The following is a 22,214-nucleotide window of genomic DNA, read 5'->3' on the forward strand; positions in this document are numbered from 1 at the left end:
ACTGAGTTCAGACAGTAAGGAATTCATACTTTTAAAGACAATCCAATATCTATTCTTCGTATATTTTGCACCAATATATTCTTTGCCATAATACTCATGAGTTACTAAAAGGTTTTTCAAAAATGTGACATTTTTTTTATACAAACATCAAAAAACGAACGAAGATATCAATGATAAAACGTGCTTGGTATTTTTAAACATTCAAAACTTTATGTTTCTCGTACCTCATAGTTTTTAAAACATACATTTTTGGAAACTTCATAGTATAAATCAACAAACTTATAAAGATCGTTTGTTTATGTTGTATCTAGAAACAAAAAAATACACGTTTTAAAATGACTCTATTTTCATGTTGTGTACGCTTTGTTGTCATTACACCTTTTTATACTGTACGCTTCGTTGACAAAATATTGCGTTTGTCAATGAATTTTGCATGTATTAGATTGTGCTTTGATATGATTATAACCAATATGCGTGTTTGAAAATAATAATTTACCATCATAACATGCAGACAGCAACCCATAATGTCAGTTGTATTGTCGAAAAACACTTGGAGGAAATTTTTACATTTAAAAAAATCCTCATGTATACAAAAGTGTGAGTTGGTAGGAAAATGCAATAACTCAACAGATGCAACTATGACAAAGCATACAGATACACACGTCCGATTTCTAATTTCATAGTATATTTGAAAGTGTTTACCATACAACAGTCAATGTACGGTTAGGGGGTGGGTTGGGTGCCCGCTAACATGTTTAATCCCGCCATATTCTGTATGTGCCTGTCCAAAGCCAGGAGCCTGTAATTCAGTGGTTGTATATATTTTTTTGTTCACACTTTTGTGCCAAAATTGAGCCGTTAGTTTTCTCGTATGCACTGACTACATTTGTTGTTTCGGTGTGCTTAATAGCGGTGTGGGCTTTTTCATTGTTAAAGGCCGTACGATGACCTATAGTTGTTCATTTTTGTTTCGTTTGGTCTCTTGCGAAGAGCTGTTTCAATACCGCATCTTCTATTTGATATAGAAAGTAATCAAATATAATCAATGGATTATAGGTTAAGCCTTTTGGCCTAAATCTCAGAGGCGGGTCCAATGGGGTCATAGATTACCATAGAGTTACATTAAGGCTCAAGAATAGGTGTATGCAAGGAACATGTAACTGATAGCCATCAATAGTAATACAGTTACTTTAATGTGAAGATATAAAGATGAAGAGACAACACTCAATATTAACTGGTTTGCTTTCTTTAATTATGTTTTTGTGTTTGTTTAATTTTTATGGTATAAAGATTATGCTTAAATTCCTCGAACATTACAGTCTTTCTACTGTGGTGCAAAAATCTAAATGATTGGTCAGGTCATTCTGGTTATTATAAACACCTTTAAATTCTATACTCACCCATATGCATTTCATTCAAATTTTGATTTATTTCACAGAAGACCACAGGGACCATATTTATATTCTCCAGTTACCCTTGGCGTCATTGGTAAATTATGGGTTAGCAAAGCATCAATCAACAACCTAACCTTAGACATTTGCTGTGTTTCTTAATTCTTTACTGTTGGTACTTAACAATATATGGACCCTTTTATTTGTTTATGACACGCGTACGTAATGGCTGATTGTTGGTTGCTTAACGATCACTTACAAATATGCCATGCATGTTCAGGATAAGCACAAAGTAGCAACACATACATGTAAGTCCTGTGAGAAGACCCTCCGGAATAACGTCAGGGACGTTTGGATTGCCACTGGATAAAATGATGTATATTTTATAAGGACACAAATGGTGCCTTTCAACGGGCTATTTATAGACCTCTCTTAAAGTTTTTGCAGGGGTTCGTACTGTGTAGTTAGCGTGGTACTCTCTTTACACGAGACATTGGATTTTATATTCCCATTCGGACAGGACGTGACTGTGTACTGTTACATCCCACACAACTAAATGGGTGGCCAACAGTCAGTTTTTACTGCCGATCGGAAAAAGACCAAAGTGATCATGATAACTTATAGCATATCTCCCAGTCACCCTTCACCAAATTCTTTCATAAATAAAAAAAAAACAATTGGCCGCAATATAGAAAGTTTTGCTCTACCTGTTAAATCAAAACATCACTTAACATTATTACAATTTATGCACACTTATGAGAACTCATAATACCGTACATCCTCTCGATACTGTTCATATTTGGCATTGCACAAGTTCGTGCGTTCTATTACGTCTTTACCTAAAAGCGTACGATATACTAATTAAAACACTTTGGATACACGATTTACTTATTAGTTGTAATTCGCTTTGAAATAACTATCAGTTACTACACTTACTCCTTTGTCGATATTTTATGTATATGGTTTTTGTGCCTTGTACCGACATTTTGAGTTTAGTCAATTGCAACTGAACTTTTTTATCATGTTGTGCTGTTACACCAGTGTTCTATGTTAAGGAGAGGGTTGGGGGCTCACATGTTTGAACCTGCCGCACTTTGTTTTGTCGGTCCAACGTCAGAATCCTGCAGTACATGGGTTATATAGATCTGTCATTTCATAAGTTATTAACCGTTAGTTTAATCGGGGTTTTTTTCATATTTTTTTTCATATCGGGGCCTTTTTTAGGCGGCGGTATGGTATAGGTTTTCCTCATTGTTAAATGTTGTACATTGGACTATAATAGTTTATACGCCAACTTCATTTAAACTTTGATGGACAGTTGTCTCACTGGCCATCACATCACATCTACAAAGCTCCGCATGTAAAAAAAGTAATAAAAAAATTAAAGCAGTTGGAATGCCATCTATGGCATTCGGCAAATTAAGTTCAACGAGCTCCTTCATGTATGTCTGCTTTCGTCTAGGCGAATTTGGACCAACATCGGCATTTGGAAGAGCCTCAAATTGTGAAAAGGAAGTCATTAAAGTTTTAATGACTGTTCTATACTTTTTGAAACTTTCTTTTCTCTGGAATATATTTATTAACTGTTCATTTCATCTGGAAAAACATTGAAAGTCTCAATTTTCAATAGAAACATTCCAAACAGATGTACGCGAGTTACATATTTCAATTTTGGCTTTGTATGACAGATATTTTTAGTTCAACTACTTTGACTAAGTTAACAGATAAACATTTACAATAAAATATAGAAAAAGGGTCGCCGACACCATCTCGAAAACCTTGACAAGAAAGTGTTTGTCACGGTTTTTGTCAACGAACTGTACAGTGATTATTTCAAAACGCACAACGAACGCGACACATTTGGTGGAACGAACAATACAGTCAGAGAAAATTTATTTTGTATGATATTGCGTTTATTCTAAGTTATAGGGCACATTTGAAGGCACGTATTAATTCAATGTATAGTTATTTAGTATTGCTTAAGGTATTAATACTCAAAGGTGTATGCACAAAAAGATATTCAGCATTGTTTACATCGTAAACCGTATGAAATTGCACCATGTCTGTGCGTTTTGCATCTAGCAGTTTAATCAAACGTTTTATACAATATCTAAAACTTACAACAACTGTATAATTGAATAAAGATACTAACATGCTCATTGACATATTTATATATACTCAAATAAGTTCTAGAGAGGCATTCAAAGTTATTGTCATCCCTAATGTTGTCCTGATTATCGCTTCGAACGCGTCAACGTCCGGATTCATTTGTATCGGGGTTATACGGGGTGAAACTGAACCAGACAATGAACAGAAAGCTGACAATCATAATTGTAATACAAAGATTTATTATCTACATCTACATAATAATTGTCTCGTACATAAAAAAAATAACAATAATAAGAAACTGTTCTGGACAAAAAAATAAATGTAAGCAACTTCCAAAATATATATTTGTATATTGCAATATACTAACAAATATCACAGCTTGGTTTTCTGTAATAGAGACAACATAATAAAGAATGAGTTTTGTTAAACTTTTCAAAAGCAAACACTTGAAAAATCCAGTTTGCTAAGCTTATATTGCGACCATACTGTTTATATATTGAGGACACATGCACTTGTGTATGTTATTAATGTGTGCTTTTGCTTCATATACAAGAAATTCACATATAAGTAAAACCCCAAAACACCATATCACGTTACAGCAAACAATGAATAAATGATGTGTTTCAAAATTAATTTTGATATATGCATATAGTCTTTTACCATTGCAAAATTTTATTTTGAAATTTCTTGTTCACTATGCTGACAGTGATAATATCGTTTTCATGTTTATATACTTGTATACAGAAGTTCGAGAATATACTTATCTAACTGAGAAGAATTTCAAAAAATTTAAACAGCAATTCATTTCGGCTATACATCTCCAATAATGTGGTTAAATCTATGCTAATACAGCTATATCATAGGAGTTGTGTCCCTTGTTGTTATCAGTAAAAATACAAAAATACCAACAATGCAAGCGTTTCATGGACGGAACATCAAGGTCAAGAAAGATCTAGAAAATGTTTAAACGCTATAATCTATGTTCTTTTCCGGTAGAAAGTTTGGTTAATGAGGTAAGTTACTATACAGAAATGCAAGAAAGATAAGACTGTCATTACACTACTCCTTTGGTGGCTTCAGCTCAGGATCCAACGTAAAAACTACATTTTCTGTCCTACAGGCTGATTGTCTGTATTCTTTTAATTGACCGTACTGATCTGCAAAGTGCAAAGGAAATGTTTTAATATTCAGCCTAATGACCATGATAACGTCACTTGGTACTTATCCCGTTTCATATATATGTAATTAGAAATCTTATGAATATGTTCAACTTGATAAAAGAACAACTCCTAGTTATCATAAATAGAATATTTGAAAAAACAATGAACTTTAGAAAATGTACTCAAACTATTTTTTATAACGCCACGAAAGACTTTTCAATTAATTTATTTTTAAATTGTATTTTATGATATATGTAATACGTTATTTTGTGTTTTCTTACACACTTTTTGTTTAATCTGGAATAACTTCAAAATAATGTGTATTATTTTCATATATATGGGGAATAATTTTGTAAGAGGTCCACGTCATATTGCCGGTCTATTTGAGAAAACACAAAACTGTCACGGGGAACTCAATCTTCTAGTATTTTACATTTTTCAAGCTCCTAGTCTAAGTTATCATGTAGTTGTCCATCTTGAACATTCCAGTTTTAGGTAAAGAAAAATTAACTACCAATAATGTAAAATAGACACTTCTACCTCTCCAAAACAATCAGTTTTGTCACACTCTTGATTTACTGAAGTGCATGCATCTCATATTTTATAGGAATTTGAAATTGGTTTGTTTACAATTCGAAACCAGAAATCGATATCAAAATTGACGATACATACCTGAGTAATATAATGCGTCCACATTGGATGGAGAATCATATGCATTCAATACACAGTAACTTCCCCTTTTAAACCAACCATTTCTAAAACCATCGATGTCATAAGAAGCAACAACGCCATGTTTTACATGAAAACTGTCAAGTAATGGGGTAACTTTGTCTACATATCGGTCCTGGAACTGCGCATCCATAAAATCAGACAACTCTATTAGTTGGAAAGTTAAATGACCTAGAAAAGAAATAATCCATACTCACATACGAGTCTTAAAATGTGCAAAAAGGTTGGAGATACTAACATTTAAAATATGGAACCAACTATTTATCTTTTATTTCTATGTATATTTGTAATCATATTTAAATATATATTGAAAGTACTTTCCAAACCGATACATTAAACATATTTCAACAAAAACAACAAGATAAAACCAGAAATACAGTCGCTTTTGTTTTAAATTTTTTTTTAGCAACTGAACAAAGAATCTGAATTACACTGCTTACGGTACCGGTACAATATAAAAGTGTTTCTAACATGAAGGTACCTGTCAATCGGTAATCAAAACCGAATCAAATGGAGAAAATATCAATGTTGTAATATTCTTTTTTCCCTTAACATTAACATTTGAATATGTATTGTAATTATTGACGTGTTTGGTTCTATATTTGAATTGGGATTCTGTAGAAAGTGATTTATATCTACATGTTTACTTGTTTTAATATTTGTAAAAATATGTATTTGCCATGGCTTTGGTGGGTTTTCTAATACAAAAGCACTTTGATTTATCTAATATTGGACGGTAAATGTCCATCAAACAACAGTTCAACCTTTCAACGATCAGTTTTTATTTCTGTCCACGAACTACAAAATGAAAATGAATTTCAAGATTATAAAAAAATACATGACAGTGCTTACTTTTTGGGGGCTTATATTTCAATGGTGCAATGATAATTTCTAAACTTGATGATGGTAAAGGCCACTCTTTGTCTCGGAATTTTCTGTCACTGTTAAGCCACCGCTCAGCACATTCTTTGTTGACAAATTGCATCAATAATACCCCTTGATTGCATGGCCAGTTTCCCTCGTATATCGTGACCTGCAATGATAGTAACATATAAAATTACACCGCTAAAACTAATAATTCGTTTGTTTCAAAATCTTTTTTTGTGGTTATCTTCCAAATAAGAAGAGAGCCGTGGTGAAGTGGTTTGTGCATCGGACTACTAACTCAAAGGTTCCTGGTTTTATTCCCATTTGGGATGAAAATTTCAGGAACTCAATTTTCGGCTCTCCCTTGACACCATTTGCGAGTATGGTCTTGAGGAAGCGATGATAGTCCGTTGGAAGGGTACGATAACTGGCTGGCCCGTGTTAAGAGAGAAACACATCTCTTGCACGTTAAAGACACCCTTGTAGTTTTCGAAGAGTAGGCTAATGCTGCTACAAGGCAGCACTCGCACCCGCAAAGTGGAAAAGGATTAATATAAATTGCAAAACTTGTTTCCCAATCCACTATAAATAAATATGTTAAAGACCCTTTGGTGGGCATCGGCTGTTGTCTACTCTATGGTCGGGTTGATGTCGCTTTGACACATTCCCCATTTCCTTTCTCAATTCTATTAAACAGAACTATAAACTAAATAAGAGTAAATTCTTCATAAAATATAGATGTTTGATCGTATAGATTTCAGATTCTATGTTTCATGAAACAATAACATAAACGTGTGGATTAAACGTCGTTAACGGATTTTATCATTAACTGTGTTACGATATCATAAAACATAATCTTAACGATAACAACATGAGTATGTTTTCTTTCTTGTGTAAACTTTAAAGAAGACATGTCAATTATAGTTAATCCTTGTCCTCGCTCTTGTTTATTATATGCTTTAAAGTTAGCGTGTTTTGCACCAACAACAACTTTTGTAAATAAGTATACTATATTCAACCTACCCCTGAAGCAAGTCCCAGAACTCTTCCATTATAATTTTCGATGACTTTCTTTTCTCTATAACAGGCAGTTCTCACCAGTTCACAAACCTCGTTCCTAAATCTCATCAGCACGTATACTTCATCTTTTGCCTTTTCATACTAGCGAAATGATAATAATAGATTAATAGAGTAAAATATTAGTGAAATTGCTAAAAATGTCATTAAGATAAAATACACTTTTTGCTTTCATGAATGTTGTTGTTCATCTATCACTAGGTCGATATATTATATGTACACCATATGTTTCAATAACAAAACGAACAGACAGAAAAAAAGTTTTGTAAAATTAATAAGGACTAAGTCTTCAGAAGGCATCAAGCTATATTTTGTTGCAAAACTTATATACACAGAACAAAAGCAAAACTGTAAAAGGGCAGGAAATGTAATATTTCAACCTTCAAACTTTATGAAGAAAGTATTAAAAGGGAAACAAACTAAAACCAGAGACATATAATACATGTATTATATGTCTCTGCTAACACTTATTTGGCTGAAAAGTGAGTAGAGATAAACACATAACATGTATATAACATGTTTTAGCCTTTATGATCCTTTCTCGGCCGTATACCATGTAAATAGTTTCAGTATAAATTTTAAGCTTAACACAATGCTACGTGCATTTGAGAAAGAATCGTGTAAAAATCATCGACTATTGCGTAGTTTCTACGAGATTTATTCAGATAAGAATTTCAGCATGAATAATTCATACCGTTTGTCCGTATTCTAACTTCTTAATACATGCAGTGTGCTTTGTTTGAATACGGGTAGAGTTATGTGTCAGCTACCATGGAGTTTAATTAGACTACCGTTTTGCAGCTGTGTTATACCTAAAACGTATTCAGATACAGCTTGATACGATGGAAAATTTCAAAAACTCCGACAAGGAAAATCAAAACGAAATGGCCCTTATCAAATGACAAGACCAAAATGTTCATACACATCAAATGGAAGAAAAACAACATCCATGTACCCGACTTGGTAAATGCATTTCCTTATGTAGAAATGGTGGAAAAAACCTTGTTTTGTTTGTATATATTTGTTAAAAAGAACTTCTGAGGCATGATGATTATACGATTTTAAAAAGCAACCTTGACATTTCAAAACAGTCTTTGAATTGTATTTAAAGGAATATCCTTTGTTAACCGTAAATGTAAATGATATGTAATTTGTATACTATTATTGAATATATATGTGTGTTAAGCAAATTTTAACATTGTATCGTGTCAATATATGTCAAGAAAGGCTCAATTACAATGTGTACTTGATCAATGGGAATCCAACTTAATTATATAGCTGAGTTTTTTTAACTATTTGTAGAAGGAATTGTTATTTACATGACAATTCTTTACATTATTGTATAATCAGTGTTCTCATAATTGTAATATTTGGATAGGTACTTGACTTTTCACCGATTCAAGAATAGTTTAAAATATGTTTTATTGTTAAACCTTTTCTTATTTCAGTCTCTTGATATGACGATAAACAGAATTGCAAACTTGACTACGGTAGATTTAGGGGGCGGTGGGGGTTCAAACCCAATCCAACTGTCATCTTAATAAGTATCTAGTATGTATGGAGGTGTGCGTGATACACCTTTTGATGCAAATATGTGATTTTTTTTTGTTAAATGCTACATGTTGTTTTTTTCAAAAACAAACATTTTGAAAGTTGAGATAGCAATTTCATTATAACACTTTAATATCACTGATTAGAATGTGTTTATCGAAGAAAACAACGCGAGATTACATGTTTCTACATTGTACACCCCAACCAAATTCAATGTATTCATTACACCATACCCCGTTTATCGGTTACCTTAATTCCAAAGTACCTGGTACCTTATGTTGCAGTTGTCGAAGCTTTGCCGACTTTAAATCTGGGTAAATTTTGTTTTGGTTGATAAAGGCAATCGGGCGTGGGCTGTTAGTCAAGCAGGCTTCTCCATGTGATTTCCGCTTCCAATATTATAACCTTATATATTCCCCAAGGGTGACTGGGGTATAGAAATATGGTCACCTGGTCTTCTCCTGACTGGCAGTAAAACGCTTGCCAAAGTGGGGCGTCCGTTTGGCTGTGCGGGATGTATCAAGTTCGCAGTCACGTCCGGTCAGAAGAGGGACGTTAAATCCGATGCCTCGTGTAAAGAGAGTGCCACGCTCTTTGCACGTTAAGAACCCTTGCAACAACTCTTTGGGGGTTCCGTAGGTGGCCTGTTGCAAGGCAAAATTTCTGTCCCTATCCAATATACCCTCATTTTCCGGTGGCAGTCAAAATTTCTCCGACCATCATCCCAGATGGCCTCTTTTATATCAACCTACCTATTGTATTTATTGTGAACTTGTTCTCGTCCTGAATATGCATGAAATATTTGCCACTGGACGTTAAGCAACCAACAATCAATCAATCAATCCAATATCATAACCTTATATAGCTGATCAAGCAATACACGACAACTCTTTCGTGATACTAGTAATAAATATGCAAACATTTTAGTAATTCTTTAGAGTATATATAGAACATATTACTAGTAAAAGAAACATTTGAACGTACGGAACTTACCATTTTACAGGAAAATGATGCATTAGCTATACCAATCATAATAATATATCAGAAACTTACCTGTGACCCACAGCTTCCCTTTTTATCACCAGGCATTGCCCCTAAAACAAAATAAAACTGTTTTATTATCATTTTGTAAAATATGCGAAATATCGAAAACCAAATAGTTGAGATAAAAGTAAAACAATTAAAAGCAGATAGTTGAACCTCGTTCATCAAACATAAGAGCGGGAACATTTAACTTGAATATTAAAAAAAAGATGTGGTTTGATTGCCAATGAGACAACTCTTCACAAGAGACTAAATGGCCAAAAAAAAATAACAACTTTAGTTTACCGGACCACCTTCTACAATGAGCAAAGCCCATTACGCATAATAAGCCATAAAAGGACACAACATGACAGATTGCCACTAATTTTCCCTGTATGCATTGTTGATTTATGAAGAAAGATAAACAGATTGAAAGTAAAAAAAAAAAAAACATTGTTCTATGTAGAAAACATAAGTGATTCAGAATCCGTGTTTGAAAGTTTTTGAAATTTTGAGAGGGAAAAAATTAGAAAGTATAGTCTGATACCGATTTCTGTGTGCATGTGCATGGATTTACATTTATTAACAGTTCACTAGAGGTAGGATCTTGATAATGTCTTTTAAAAGTATCAAAGCTTTTTAACGATTGCAAGAGGTAAATAAACTAAAGGACATAAACGGAACAATCAACATCTGCTAAGATCCGTCTTCACTAAGGGAGTTGCAACTAAAGTGAATTATAATTTCAAAATTTATGAACTGTGACTTTACCTCTTATATCTTGCAAGTACCGATAAGTACCTGCTAATGGGCTTTATAGCCATCATATACATGTAATTTAAAGTCCAAATTATATATGTAAACATATTTTTTAACATTTTTACAGTTAAATGGTTTACTTATAAGATCTTTTTTCAACATTTTTACAAATACCATTCAAATGAAAAATGTTATGCAATCGGATATACATTATTTCAGACACTTCTAAATATATATTAAAAAAATCGCTGCAATTTGTCATAAAAGACACGAAGAATGGACTTTAGATTGGTTTCGGTTTATAATGCCTTTCCTATTTTTTTATCTTTGGACAAATATCGTTATTCAAATCTTGCAGAAAAAATTAAAAGCGTAATTTTCATCAATTTATGATTATTTGAAAAATGTTCAAAATGACTATATGACATTCATATTGTTAGAAATTCAAATTATAAATATGAAGACGTAATTCTGACAATTTATGCAAATCGTAATGTTTTTTAAATGGCATGCTAATGAAATACTAGTACCTGTAAATGCAGCAGAAATTGACCTCACCTCTTTAAACAGATATATTTGAATAAAAGGATATGTGAGGTATTCAATGTACGTCAATAATACTGACACTCAGCAACAGCAAAACATGTAGATGCCTTTATTTTTAGTTTTATGGAATCATACAGCGGAACGTGAATGATTTACTTGTATACATTGACTAAAGAACATGGATAAATGAATCGTTGGCGCTTTATTAAAATCTCACATTAAATTTAAACGGAAAATCTATATTATGCAAATTAAAATAACACTTTTCTTTTCAAATGTAGTTTTATTTGATTTATATTGAAGAAAAATGTGTTTGACAAATTGAATGTTTACACATTAAACTTGAACTTAACGAATAATTGGCCAACAGTAATCTCTATGTTTAACGATTTGTTAACACTTATTTCTTAAATCCTGAAGACGTTTTTGAAATGTAACTAATAATAGCAGTTTAGCAGAAGGGTAGCGGTTGATTTGAAGAGATTTGTTTTCGAGTAAAGAAGAGTGATGATCGTTATACAAGGTTTGACTTTAAGTGACTATGGATTTTGTTTAATGGTGAAGGCGTAACAGTTACATTGTACCTATATATTTTCTTAAAATCCCAATTCGACTCTGATGGATAGTTGTTTCATTTGCAATCAAACCTCATTTCCCTATAGTATATTAAGTTATACATGTATCGAGCTATAATTGTTGACTCCTACCTTTTTTGTCCTACTCTATCACCCTTCTTTAACAAAACTAGTGGTTAGTGCATATGATCAGATATGTTAAGTCTAAGTCCCTTTATATATACGTTTTTGAAAGAAAAGAGAACGGGCTGTATATTTAAGGGGTATTATAATTAGACTTCTTTCAGACGTATCTTAATCCGATTATTCTATCAATGTATCCTACTACACACATGTATACCTATCAAAAGCTATATTTAAAAATCTTTGTAAATTCTCCTTGGATCATAGAGTTACTGAAATCTGTGCCGTATTAGAAATACACACGCTATACCTTAATCCAATCAAAATAGTAACGGCATTAAAGTAAATACCCGGACATAATTAGTACATTGTTATCAAGTTCGTACATGATCATATTATACATTCATGACAACAAATCAGAAATCGATTTTTATGCAACTAAGTAAATCGATGTTTTAAAATATTTCAACATTTTCTTTTAACAGTCTTATTTCGTTGCTAAGGTAAACTATACGACAAAAAGAGCTAACTGAGAAATTCTATGCATTTAAAACACTTACCTTTTTAAAAATTATGACTGTTTGTAATGAAATGTTATTATGTTGCAGAACAGTAAATGAAAACAATGCTGTAATATGTCAATTTCACTGATTAACACCTTTAAAAATTGACACCACTTGAAGAAATATACACCAACGTATCAATATCTATTCGTGAAGATGTTTATCAACGACAACAGTAACGTCACCTGGCGGAAGGTTTATTGATTAACTTGTACCGCAGGTAAAATACAATTTGATCAGATTAAAATGTCGCATTTGACAAGCCAGATTTTGCATCTCGATTTTAGGTTTAAATCACCGTTAAAATATTTAACAAGTATGCCTTTCATAAAATTTGAAAGCTTACATGATCTTACAAGATCGATCCCAATTGAATTATTTACGTAAGGCATTAAATCTGCATAATAAATTAAGTAGACTGAAGTCTTGTAAATTAAGAATATGCAAAGGTCCGTCAAATCAAATAAACAAATCGCGATAGAGAGAACCTGATCATTGAAAAAGTAACCGCACATTACATAGAGGAAAAATTCGAAAAGGATAAGAAAAGGAAAAAAAGTGAATTCCAATAATGAAAAAATATAATGAACAATCTGAATGGATATCGAGAATATCATATGTTAAATGATATTTAAAAAAAAGCGAGAATTTATCTAAAGAAAGAGTTGATCTGTTGAATTGTTAATGTAAATTCATAGATTTTACTTTATTTCAATAGTTTTAAAAGTATTGAAAAATACTTTTTTGTATCATGTTTATAGAAGAAATGTGATATACCAGATCATTCAAAATTTACTTATTATTTATCAATTATCGGATTGATTAGTTGTTGTCTGCTTAAACGTCTAGTGCCGAAGCAATGATTTCATGCAGGACGAAACCAAATTTTTATAACAAAACAAATGGTGCTTCCATAACTTTCATACATTCAGCAAAAGATACTTATACTGGATAGCGGTTCCCAAATTGAAGTAGGACCCTTAAAAATGTGTTGCAAGGGTTGTTTAAAGTGGCAATCTCAGAACAATATGATTTCGAGTTTATGTTTAGCCTATATATTGCTAAAAAAAAAATCTCCAATATCGAACATTTTTTCGTATATGTTTCAGAGCTATGCAATGAGCAGAGGGTATTATAACAACCATCTTTGTTTGACCCCTTAAAACTTTATCATATACATTGATAGCGTGGGGGAGCATTTATAAACAAAACTACATGCACTACACAAGGGATAACTTAAAGTTTCCCTTTCCTTTTTGGATGTTTCATTTTTATGCCTGAACCTAGTCTCGCATCACTTATAAATAAAATTCTGAATTGCCCATCGTTATTGGTGTCACAGATAAACATACAAAAGAGAGGCAAAAGATACCAAAGGAACATTCAAACTCACGAATCGAAAACAAACTGACAACGCCATGATACAACACGAAAAACGACCAAAAGACAAACAAAAACTAGAGTAAACAAAACACAAAACGTAAGATTAAGCAACGCGAACCCCACCAAATACCGGGGGTGAACTCAATTTTTCCATTTGACGTAGTAAAACTTGCGTCTACTTTTTAGGTTAAGACCTTCTATAATAACAATATATCACCAGCTTCAATGCCATGACGGAAAAAGGGTGTCACAAGTAGAATTTGAACTGCTTACCAATCCAGAAAACATCAGTAAATCTTATGTTTAATGTGTTGTTCTTTAGGCTCTTGTATGTTGTGTGTATGCACAAAACGATTCGTAACTTTAATGTTTGGTATAATTTTTTATAGTTACAGAATTAGTATATATTGTGCATATATTTGGTGATGTCTTGGGATTAGAAAGACAAGGTCGTATTACAATTTGACACCGAAGGATAGATTAGAAAATATAAATATATTCATCTGACTATCTCTCCTCCGACAGTAAGACATGTTCTAAGCCGGCAACTATTTTGATGTGAGCCGGATGTAAAACTGTGGCGGATCCAGAACTTTTCCAAGGGGGGTCGCTGACTGACAATTTACTCACTTCAACTGATCATGACATTTTCTGATTTAATTTAATTGTTTATTTTGTTCAATTGTTTAATTATTGTGTTTATCATGTTCATAATTTTCACTCTCCTCCTGGAGGCAATAAAGAATATATATATATATACACAAACAACGTCACCTGGAATCATATGAGGGTATGGATGCCCTTTATCGTAAGGCGTCAAACAGTCAACCTCTGCTACCGTTAGCGTCAAATTGTTTAAACTTAACCGTGATTCGTAAGAATATCCTTATCGTGATTCGTCAGAGGTCTCAAATAATTATCGTTACCGTTAATAAATACCATGCAAACACTAAATCAATTAATACACGTGACTTGTTTTCGAGTTTGAAATGATTGCCACTGGACACAAAGCAAACAGATGATTTTATCTTTTAAATAACATCAATATCTGCATTTAAAGTGGAGCATTTTGAGCAAGAACAAGTTCGTAAAAAACCTCATTACAAAGAACAACACAAGCATTCTATATTGTTAAAATGGCGCGAATTTCTAATAAAGTATATTGATTAGAGCCATCGATAAAAAGACCTGAACTGATTGTCCTTAAAGTTCAACAAACATTATTACCATGGTCATGAATACTCTAGTGTCGAAACAGTACATGTGTAACCTAAGTGACTTCAAACTGTAAGTTGGATTAAGATTTTGGCTTTGACTTTAACTATTATACTCTGAAATTTGTTGTTTGTGCGCGACCAATTGGTGCGCGACACACCTATAGAAGTAGTTATATGATGTCAATTTTCATAATACCCAAATCCTAGGGGTTTGAAGTAAAGACAGGGATAACATTTAAAACTGCCGCACGAGTGAACGGAGAAGTTGATTAATCGACAGAATCCTTAGATTATAAATGTATTTGGATACTTAATAAATAAGGCTATAAATTGCAAGAAGATGCATTGGAGGTCCCTGGAGAAATGACCCGAAACGTCACAGTGAAGCGGCCCGGGACTAAAAGCAGTCGGAACCGCGTCAAGTCCGAACAGAATAAATTCAATTAATCAACTTGGTAAGTATGTGCTAAAGACATGCACCTTCAATCGTGTCTTTACGAACAATACAGTCAAGACCATAAGTGCCATGGCTATAAACTGGTGTTGATCATGTTTATGTAACAACGCGTGAAAGAGAAGTTGACAATAGGAAAACTTAGATAAGCATGTATATTCTAGTTATAAGTCGCTTTCCTGTGTCGAATCAAGTTCATACAGTCTTTTTATTTTTGTCTCAGTAGTTTATTTTCTAATGCCTGGATTAAACGGATATATATATAATATATATATATTTGAGATGTAAGGACACGCTGATATTAAAGAACCGCAAAGTTAAACAACACCATCAATTTATCTAGATCTGTCAGTGAAATTAAATGCGTTTCTTTTTCGTAGGGTTATGTGATCATTTTACAGATACATTGAGATTATATTTGATTTGAAAGCGATGAAAATATTATACTGATTCTTGACAACCGCCTACATTATTTATATTAAACTTATCTGACCCTAAAGATCCTTGTTAAACTCCTATCAGGAATGATCGATTTCCATAAAGTTATCTTTCAAAAATCAAATTAGACTAGAACCAAATATATATCTATACAAGTTTCTTGCGTGCTAACCATAATGAAACGTATTTAACTACTACAAATAGCCGAATAGTAAAACATAAAGGGTAGTTAAAATTGGAATTTTAAACGTAAACTGAAGTTTTGTAATCTATGACAAAAAGGCTATTTATTACAATTTGAGTAAACAAAATGGTACAATGTATATCTATGCAATTTCTAAGTGTTTGTTACAAACTTTGGTATATGAAGCACAATAAATTACTTATACTTACATTCTAAATTCAGTTTTTTGACAAAGATGTAATCATTCTCTAAATCTGTAGTGGGCTCTTGATTAAACATCTTCAGTCCATAAGGTTATCAATTGTCTATTTTTGATATATTCTTGTTATTGGCAGCCGGCAGGTAGGTATAAGTAAGGAACTTTTTGGTAGTCGAAAATTTGTCACATGACCGGAACTGTTACACAAAGTAGCGCGACCATAACCCTTGGAGATCATTTATTGCAAGAAGAATTGCAAACTGAACTACACCACACATGCTAAAGAATCAAACGTGGATAAGCATTAGAAAAATATACGATATTGATAACATAATCTATGTTGTGATCTTGAATAGACCACTTTAGAAATGCAAATTCCATATTAAATGGTAAAGCTTAAAGCAAGCCGGTTCGCGCAAACAACTTCATGATAACCTCAATTATATAGGAAGAATTCTTTGTACTAGGCTGTGAAACTTAAATTATTTGTACTTATAAACACAGTAATCTGAGACCTAAACTAAAATAGGATTGAATGATTAATTGATTGTTTAAAAGCTTTATGTCCAGTCACAAATATTTCATGCATATTCAGAACGAGAACAAATTAACGATTTTAAATAATTACTGCAATTGAACAATGGAAAATAGAATATGATGGATAGGGTCAGAAATTGTCAGTTGCAACAGGCCTTAAAATTGCAAAGGTATGGACATTTCATTTAAGTAGGCAACAGTTAGAAATAATGATCGACCATTATTTATTTTAAAATCCAATTGCATAACATCATAATCTAAAGTAAGATTATTTTTAATAACTGAATATATATAAGCACCACCTAAGTCAAAATACACTAAAAACATAAAATTTTGAATTTAACATAGACACATAAAAATCCGACTATCCCTTAAACAGACATCCTAAGTCAGGAATCTGATCTTTAGTGGTTGTCGTTTGTTTGAGTGGTTCATACGTGTTTCTCGTTTTTTATATAGATTGGACCGTTGGTTTTCCCGTTTGAATGGTTTTACACTTGTACTTTTTGGACTCTTTATAGCTTGCTATTCGGTGTGAACCTAGGCTCTGTGTTGACGACCGTACCTTGACCTATAATGGTTTATTCTTATAAGTTGTTACTTGGATCTCAAGATGTATATTGTTCTGTTATAGAATAATATTGCAAAAATATTATTTTTTTTTTTTATCTATATAGGAAATTTTAATTGGTGGTATGACACCTTAAGGTGTGCCTGGTTTGTACTTAATCTATAATAACAAATGTATGCATTGCAGAATTGGGGAACATCAATGATGTGCAAAAGGCAGGATGTATACGGCGGAGGACATTTGAGCGCATTGATAGGACATATGAGCGAAAAAATAGGACGTTTCAGCGCCAAAGTAGAACCCATTTGAGCGAAAATTAAATTTGTCAAAGCCCATTTTTGCGAAATATTTTTAACCCTTTTTAGTAAATAAATAATATATAATAAATTTTGAAAAGTTTAATAGACTTAAGACATGTCCATTCAAATACAGCACTAATATACTCAAGACAGCACAACACAAAATAATATAAAACCTTTCAATTAAAATGCAGAACGAAAAGTCTAAAAGGTTAAATCAAATGTTAATAGTCTGTTCTAGCCTGGAGTTTATAAGCTAGAGAACGTACGTAATTGGCTCTAGATATACCCCCTGTACAATACTGTTGATAGAATTGGATTAGCAACTGCTCTTTCTCTTAAACTTTTCTCGATTGTGGTGCACATTCCTCTATAAATACTTTGTCTATCCTACATCGGAATCCAACACAAATTATTTTAGTTTGTTCGTTTCAACAATTTTTAGGAATTTTTGGTCCTCAATGCTCTTTAACTTTGTACTCTGTTTGTCCTTTTAAGCAATTTTTTTATTCGAGCGTCACTGGTGAGTTATGTTTAGACAAAACGTGCGTCAGGCGTATATATAAAATTTTGATTCTGGTATCTTTGATGAGTTTATTTGTATTTCCATGATGAAAATATATTCAATGAGGTAAATTTTCGCTAATATGGGCTATCAAAATATAGGTGAGCGGATTAATCCGGCGCTTAAATGGGCTCTAACGTTGGCGGTCAAATGTCCCCTAGTAGTTTTAATTTTTTCGCTCAAATGTTCTGCGCCCGATGTATAGGACGTAATTCTTAAAATAAAAATGATGAGTTTTAAAGTGGTATGGCTTTATATAATGGAAAAGTTCTATGTACATGTTTTCTATTAAACTGAAATCAAGAGGATATGGAAAAATTTCGCTACATAAGATTTCAAATGATTAACTTTGTTATAAAACTTATTATCGTCCATCGTCATTTTAGATTTGACTGGGGCAAAACTTTTCAAATACGGTGCTATCATTTGTTATAAATTGTAAGGCCACAATGGATTCAGTTCTTTTAAATCCATCATATGACAGTTGTTATCCATTCGTTTGATGTGTTTGGACTTTTGATTTTGCCTTTTGATTTTTGATTTTCCTTTTTGAATTTTCCTCGGAGTTCGGTATTTTTGTGTTTTTACTTTTTTTTTTTTTTTTTTTATAGTACGAAGTTTGCTGTGACAAAATATAAGTGTAGGATTTTTAACAAGTTCATTTATGTAGTATACTTTTTTTTATATCCGATAATTTACATTAAGACATGCACGAGTTCATCATCATGTAACCAGCGATAATCCAATGTTCCTCTTTACATATTACACAATACCAGGTTATTTTATAACTTTGTTAGTAAAATCGGTCATATCGAGTTATCCTTCTTCATTCATGTAGTCTAACTCAGCTATTTTTGATTATTTTTCTCACCCAAATCACGATTACAGGATCTCGGACAGCATCGATTCTAATTTAATTTATACCAAGGTTATGAATTTTTTTAATAGTTCTAACCCTCACGCATTTTCAGGTCCTGCCAGTGCATAAATCTGACTGCGTTTGTCCTTGCTGTTATTAGAATGCGTTATGCAAAGTACAGCTCCCTCTTGTGCTAAAGTAAAGATATGCATTTTTTCACAGATCTTCCTTGCTGTCTTCATGTGAAGACAGTTATGATATTTCAGATTTACGTGTCCTACAGTAAATACAGTTCTGAGCAATAATATGTTGGTTGTCTTCATAATGTTGCATTTATGTCACCAGACCGATTATTGTTTCTTTAACGTCCAGTGGCAAATAGTTTGTTTAACGTCCAGTGGCATATACATGTAGTTCATACATATAAAAGCTGAGGCCAAGAACGACAAATGATTATCAACATTAACGTTGGTTAAAACTTATTAGAATTAAAAAAAAAAATCGGGATAGTATTGATAATAATGATATTATTCTGATTACGTTTCTACACTGACTCATTTCACCAAATAATTCAAGATAATAAAAGTAAACGGAGTCATGAAAAATTCATGAATGTCGATTCATTGAACTAAGGATCAATTCATTTCTAAGGATTTTTTGTAAAAAGATCCCCTATCATTGTAACATATGGATAATGTTTATAGAAGAATGATTATTTTTTTAAATAAGCTGTTTGTGAAATGAAATTTCGAGGAATTTGTTATGCCTCTGTGTTTCCTTTTATGTTTGGAAGGGATCATTTTGAAGTGGTTTATTCATGTGGTAGAAAGTGTGTCAATGGTGCATACTCCCAAGAATGGCAGGAGCATATACTTCTTTTTACCAGCAGTTAAACCCTTGCAAAAGTGGGGGCGTCCTTTTGGATATACACTGAGGATAAACAAGTACGCAGCCACGTTGGGTCAGGATAGGTTGAATCAGATGACTCGTGTAGAGAATGCCATGCTCTCTTCACGTTAAGAAGCCTTAAACAACTTAGGGGTCCAATTTACCCACATTTTCCAGTGGAAGTCTAAATTTCCCCAACAAAGTTTCGGACGGCTTCTGTTACAGGTCCTACCTATTCTTTGTGTTGTAAATTTGTTATTGTCCTAAGGTATGCTATATTTGCCACTGGACGTTAAGTTACCAACACTCAATTATTGGTGCGCAATTATTATCCAAATGTCTGCTTGTCAGCCAGTCAGTGTATATCTTACCTATATATATATATTAAGTTTAAAATTAAAGAGATCTAATAAAACGAGAAAAAAGAAATTGAAATCAATAGAATTATAAAAATTATGTTTGACTCAACCTATACTTTTCAGTGATATCTTTTATACCCTCATTGATACATCGTTACATCAAGTTGTGTTATTGTTGGCCCCTAAATATCTAAGATTTGACAACGGAACTTAAACTTGATATTATTATTATTATATAATTTATATATAAGAAAAACGTGTTATGATTGTCAATGGCACAACTTTCCAAATATCATGGGTAAAAGCAGTTACAAGCCACTGTGCTGCCATAAAAAGCAACAACCCCTTACCGTATAGTCAGCTATAAAAGTCTTCCGACTTTATAAAAATGTAAAAGAATTAATACAAGTTTGGTAAAAATCCAGGATACTTTATGAATCTAATAAATGTTTTAAAAACTTTAACTGCAAACTGTATGTAATGTTAACTGGAAGAAAAACTAAGGCCGTGTTCACATTGACCTAAATTCGGTGTTGTGTTAGTGTAACTCACACGTAAACTAAACACAATTGCGTTCCCATTGATAAAACTCAATGTTTACATGTAGTTTAAATCATGTTTTATCTACACACAGTAGATAGTCAATGTAGGCCTTGTGTAGGTTAAGTGTACACAAAACTAGGCATTTAGAACATTAGTTTTACCGTGTATATATTTAAGGAGGAAAATATTTTTGAGTAAAATTGATATTTTTGATAATTATTAGTATAGTTCTTTCCAGAAATTGTTGTCTAAAAATAAAATTTGTTAAAAAAAATTAACGTACTGTATTAACCCCTGATCAAGACTCAAAGCAGCATCATTGCCGAACCCATAAGGCAGCAAACAATTGATTTTCGGGGGGGGGGCTATTATAGTTTAGTATAAAACATAAAAGCAAGGGGGTGGGAAGGTTAGCTATAGATTTTGTTTTGGAAACAAAACATGTTTCCAGTTTTTTCACCATCAGCTGCCACTATATATAATGCTAAAATTGATTTCGAGTAGTCACCAAAATTTGTCCTGAAAAAATCAATAGCCCACGCCCCCCTACCTCCGCTCCTCCTCCCCCTCCACAAAAATTGAAGTTAATAGTTGCTGCCTAATTCATTTGAAAAGGTTTTTTCCCGAATCGACTTGACGTACACAGAAATATTCGCCACTGGTCTTTACTCAAACAACGATTCACGCATAAATGAATGACTAAAAAAAGTGTGAGGTAAATGATATGTTTGTATAGTATCTCAGATCCGTTAAATAACACTTGAAATAGATTTAAAAAAAAAACGTTACCCTATTCCTTTACCAAATACTCCTTGGAGAAGAAATGCCATTTGAAACGAACAGAAAAGATAAAATGTAGGGATCCCTAATATCTCAATCCATTTTCTCGGCTGTAAGCACGCTGCTGCAGCTAACGTTTTCTAATGCGTAATCGAGACATCTCTAGTATATTCAAACTACTGCAAATTATAAAAATGGCTTTCATAAAGTACCAACCACTTAACTTAAAAAAGGGGAGGGTTATTTTTTTATTATCTGAGTCAGATTTTTTTTCGCGCGTACGTTTTTATTCCTTTTTTTTTCGATGCTGGTGATCAAATACTTTTTTTTCAATATTTAACACGATAATGTATGGGGAAACTCTTGATTCAGAATATTTTTTTTATCATCTGTATGACCATTTTTTTTTTTTATCAAATTGGGGATCGGATTATTTCCCCCCCCCCCCCCATCCCCTTTTGAAGA

General features: G+C 32.6%; 1 protein-coding gene across 3 annotated transcripts; it reads right to left on the reverse strand.

Moving 5' to 3' along the window:
* Nucleotides 1-3,710: 3,710 nt before the first annotated feature.
* On the reverse strand, nt 3,711-16,443 carry LOC134701726 (uncharacterized). 3 transcript variants are annotated; one of them, XM_063562868.1, is made up of 6 exons: nt 16,359-16,443; nt 9,938-9,978; nt 7,280-7,417; nt 6,242-6,422; nt 5,333-5,560; nt 3,711-4,657 (listed from the first exon to the last, which is right to left on the reverse strand). In XM_063562868.1, exons 1-6 carry the CDS (start codon nt 16,426-16,428, stop codon nt 4,560-4,562), a joined length of 756 nt encoding a protein of 251 aa, XP_063418938.1. In that variant the 5' UTR covers nt 16,429-16,443; the 3' UTR covers nt 3,711-4,559. The 3 variants fall into 3 exon arrangements, with proteins under 3 accessions (XP_063418938.1, XP_063418940.1, XP_063418939.1); XM_063562870.1 differs by lacking the exon at nt 16,359-16,443 and adding an exon at nt 12,471-12,752; XM_063562869.1 differs by lacking the exon at nt 16,359-16,443 and adding an exon at nt 11,920-12,035.
* Between the last annotated feature and the right edge of the window lie 5,771 nt (nt 16,444-22,214).

The sequence above is a fragment of the Mytilus trossulus genome, unplaced genomic scaffold, assembly GCF_036588685.1.
Source record: "Mytilus trossulus isolate FHL-02 unplaced genomic scaffold, PNRI_Mtr1.1.1.hap1 h1tg000261l__unscaffolded, whole genome shotgun sequence".
NCBI lineage: Eukaryota > Metazoa > Mollusca > Bivalvia > Mytilida > Mytilidae > Mytilus > Mytilus trossulus.

What these genes read in the sequence shown, in the direction of transcription:
- LOC134701726 (XM_063562868.1), bottom strand. Translation starts at nt 16,428, where the DNA reads ATGTTTAATCAAGAGCCCACTACAGATTTAGAGAATGATTACATCTTT. An exon ending in AGGGAAGCTGTGGGTCACAG is followed by an intron (nt 7,418 to 9,937) that starts GTAAGTTTCTGA and finishes TCATTTCGCTAG; the next exon opens with TATGAAAAGGCAAAAGATGA. An exon ending in TTCTGGGACTTGCTTCAGGG is followed by an intron (nt 6,423 to 7,279) that starts GTAGGTTGAATA and finishes CTATCATTGCAG; the next exon opens with GTCACGATATACGAGGGAAA.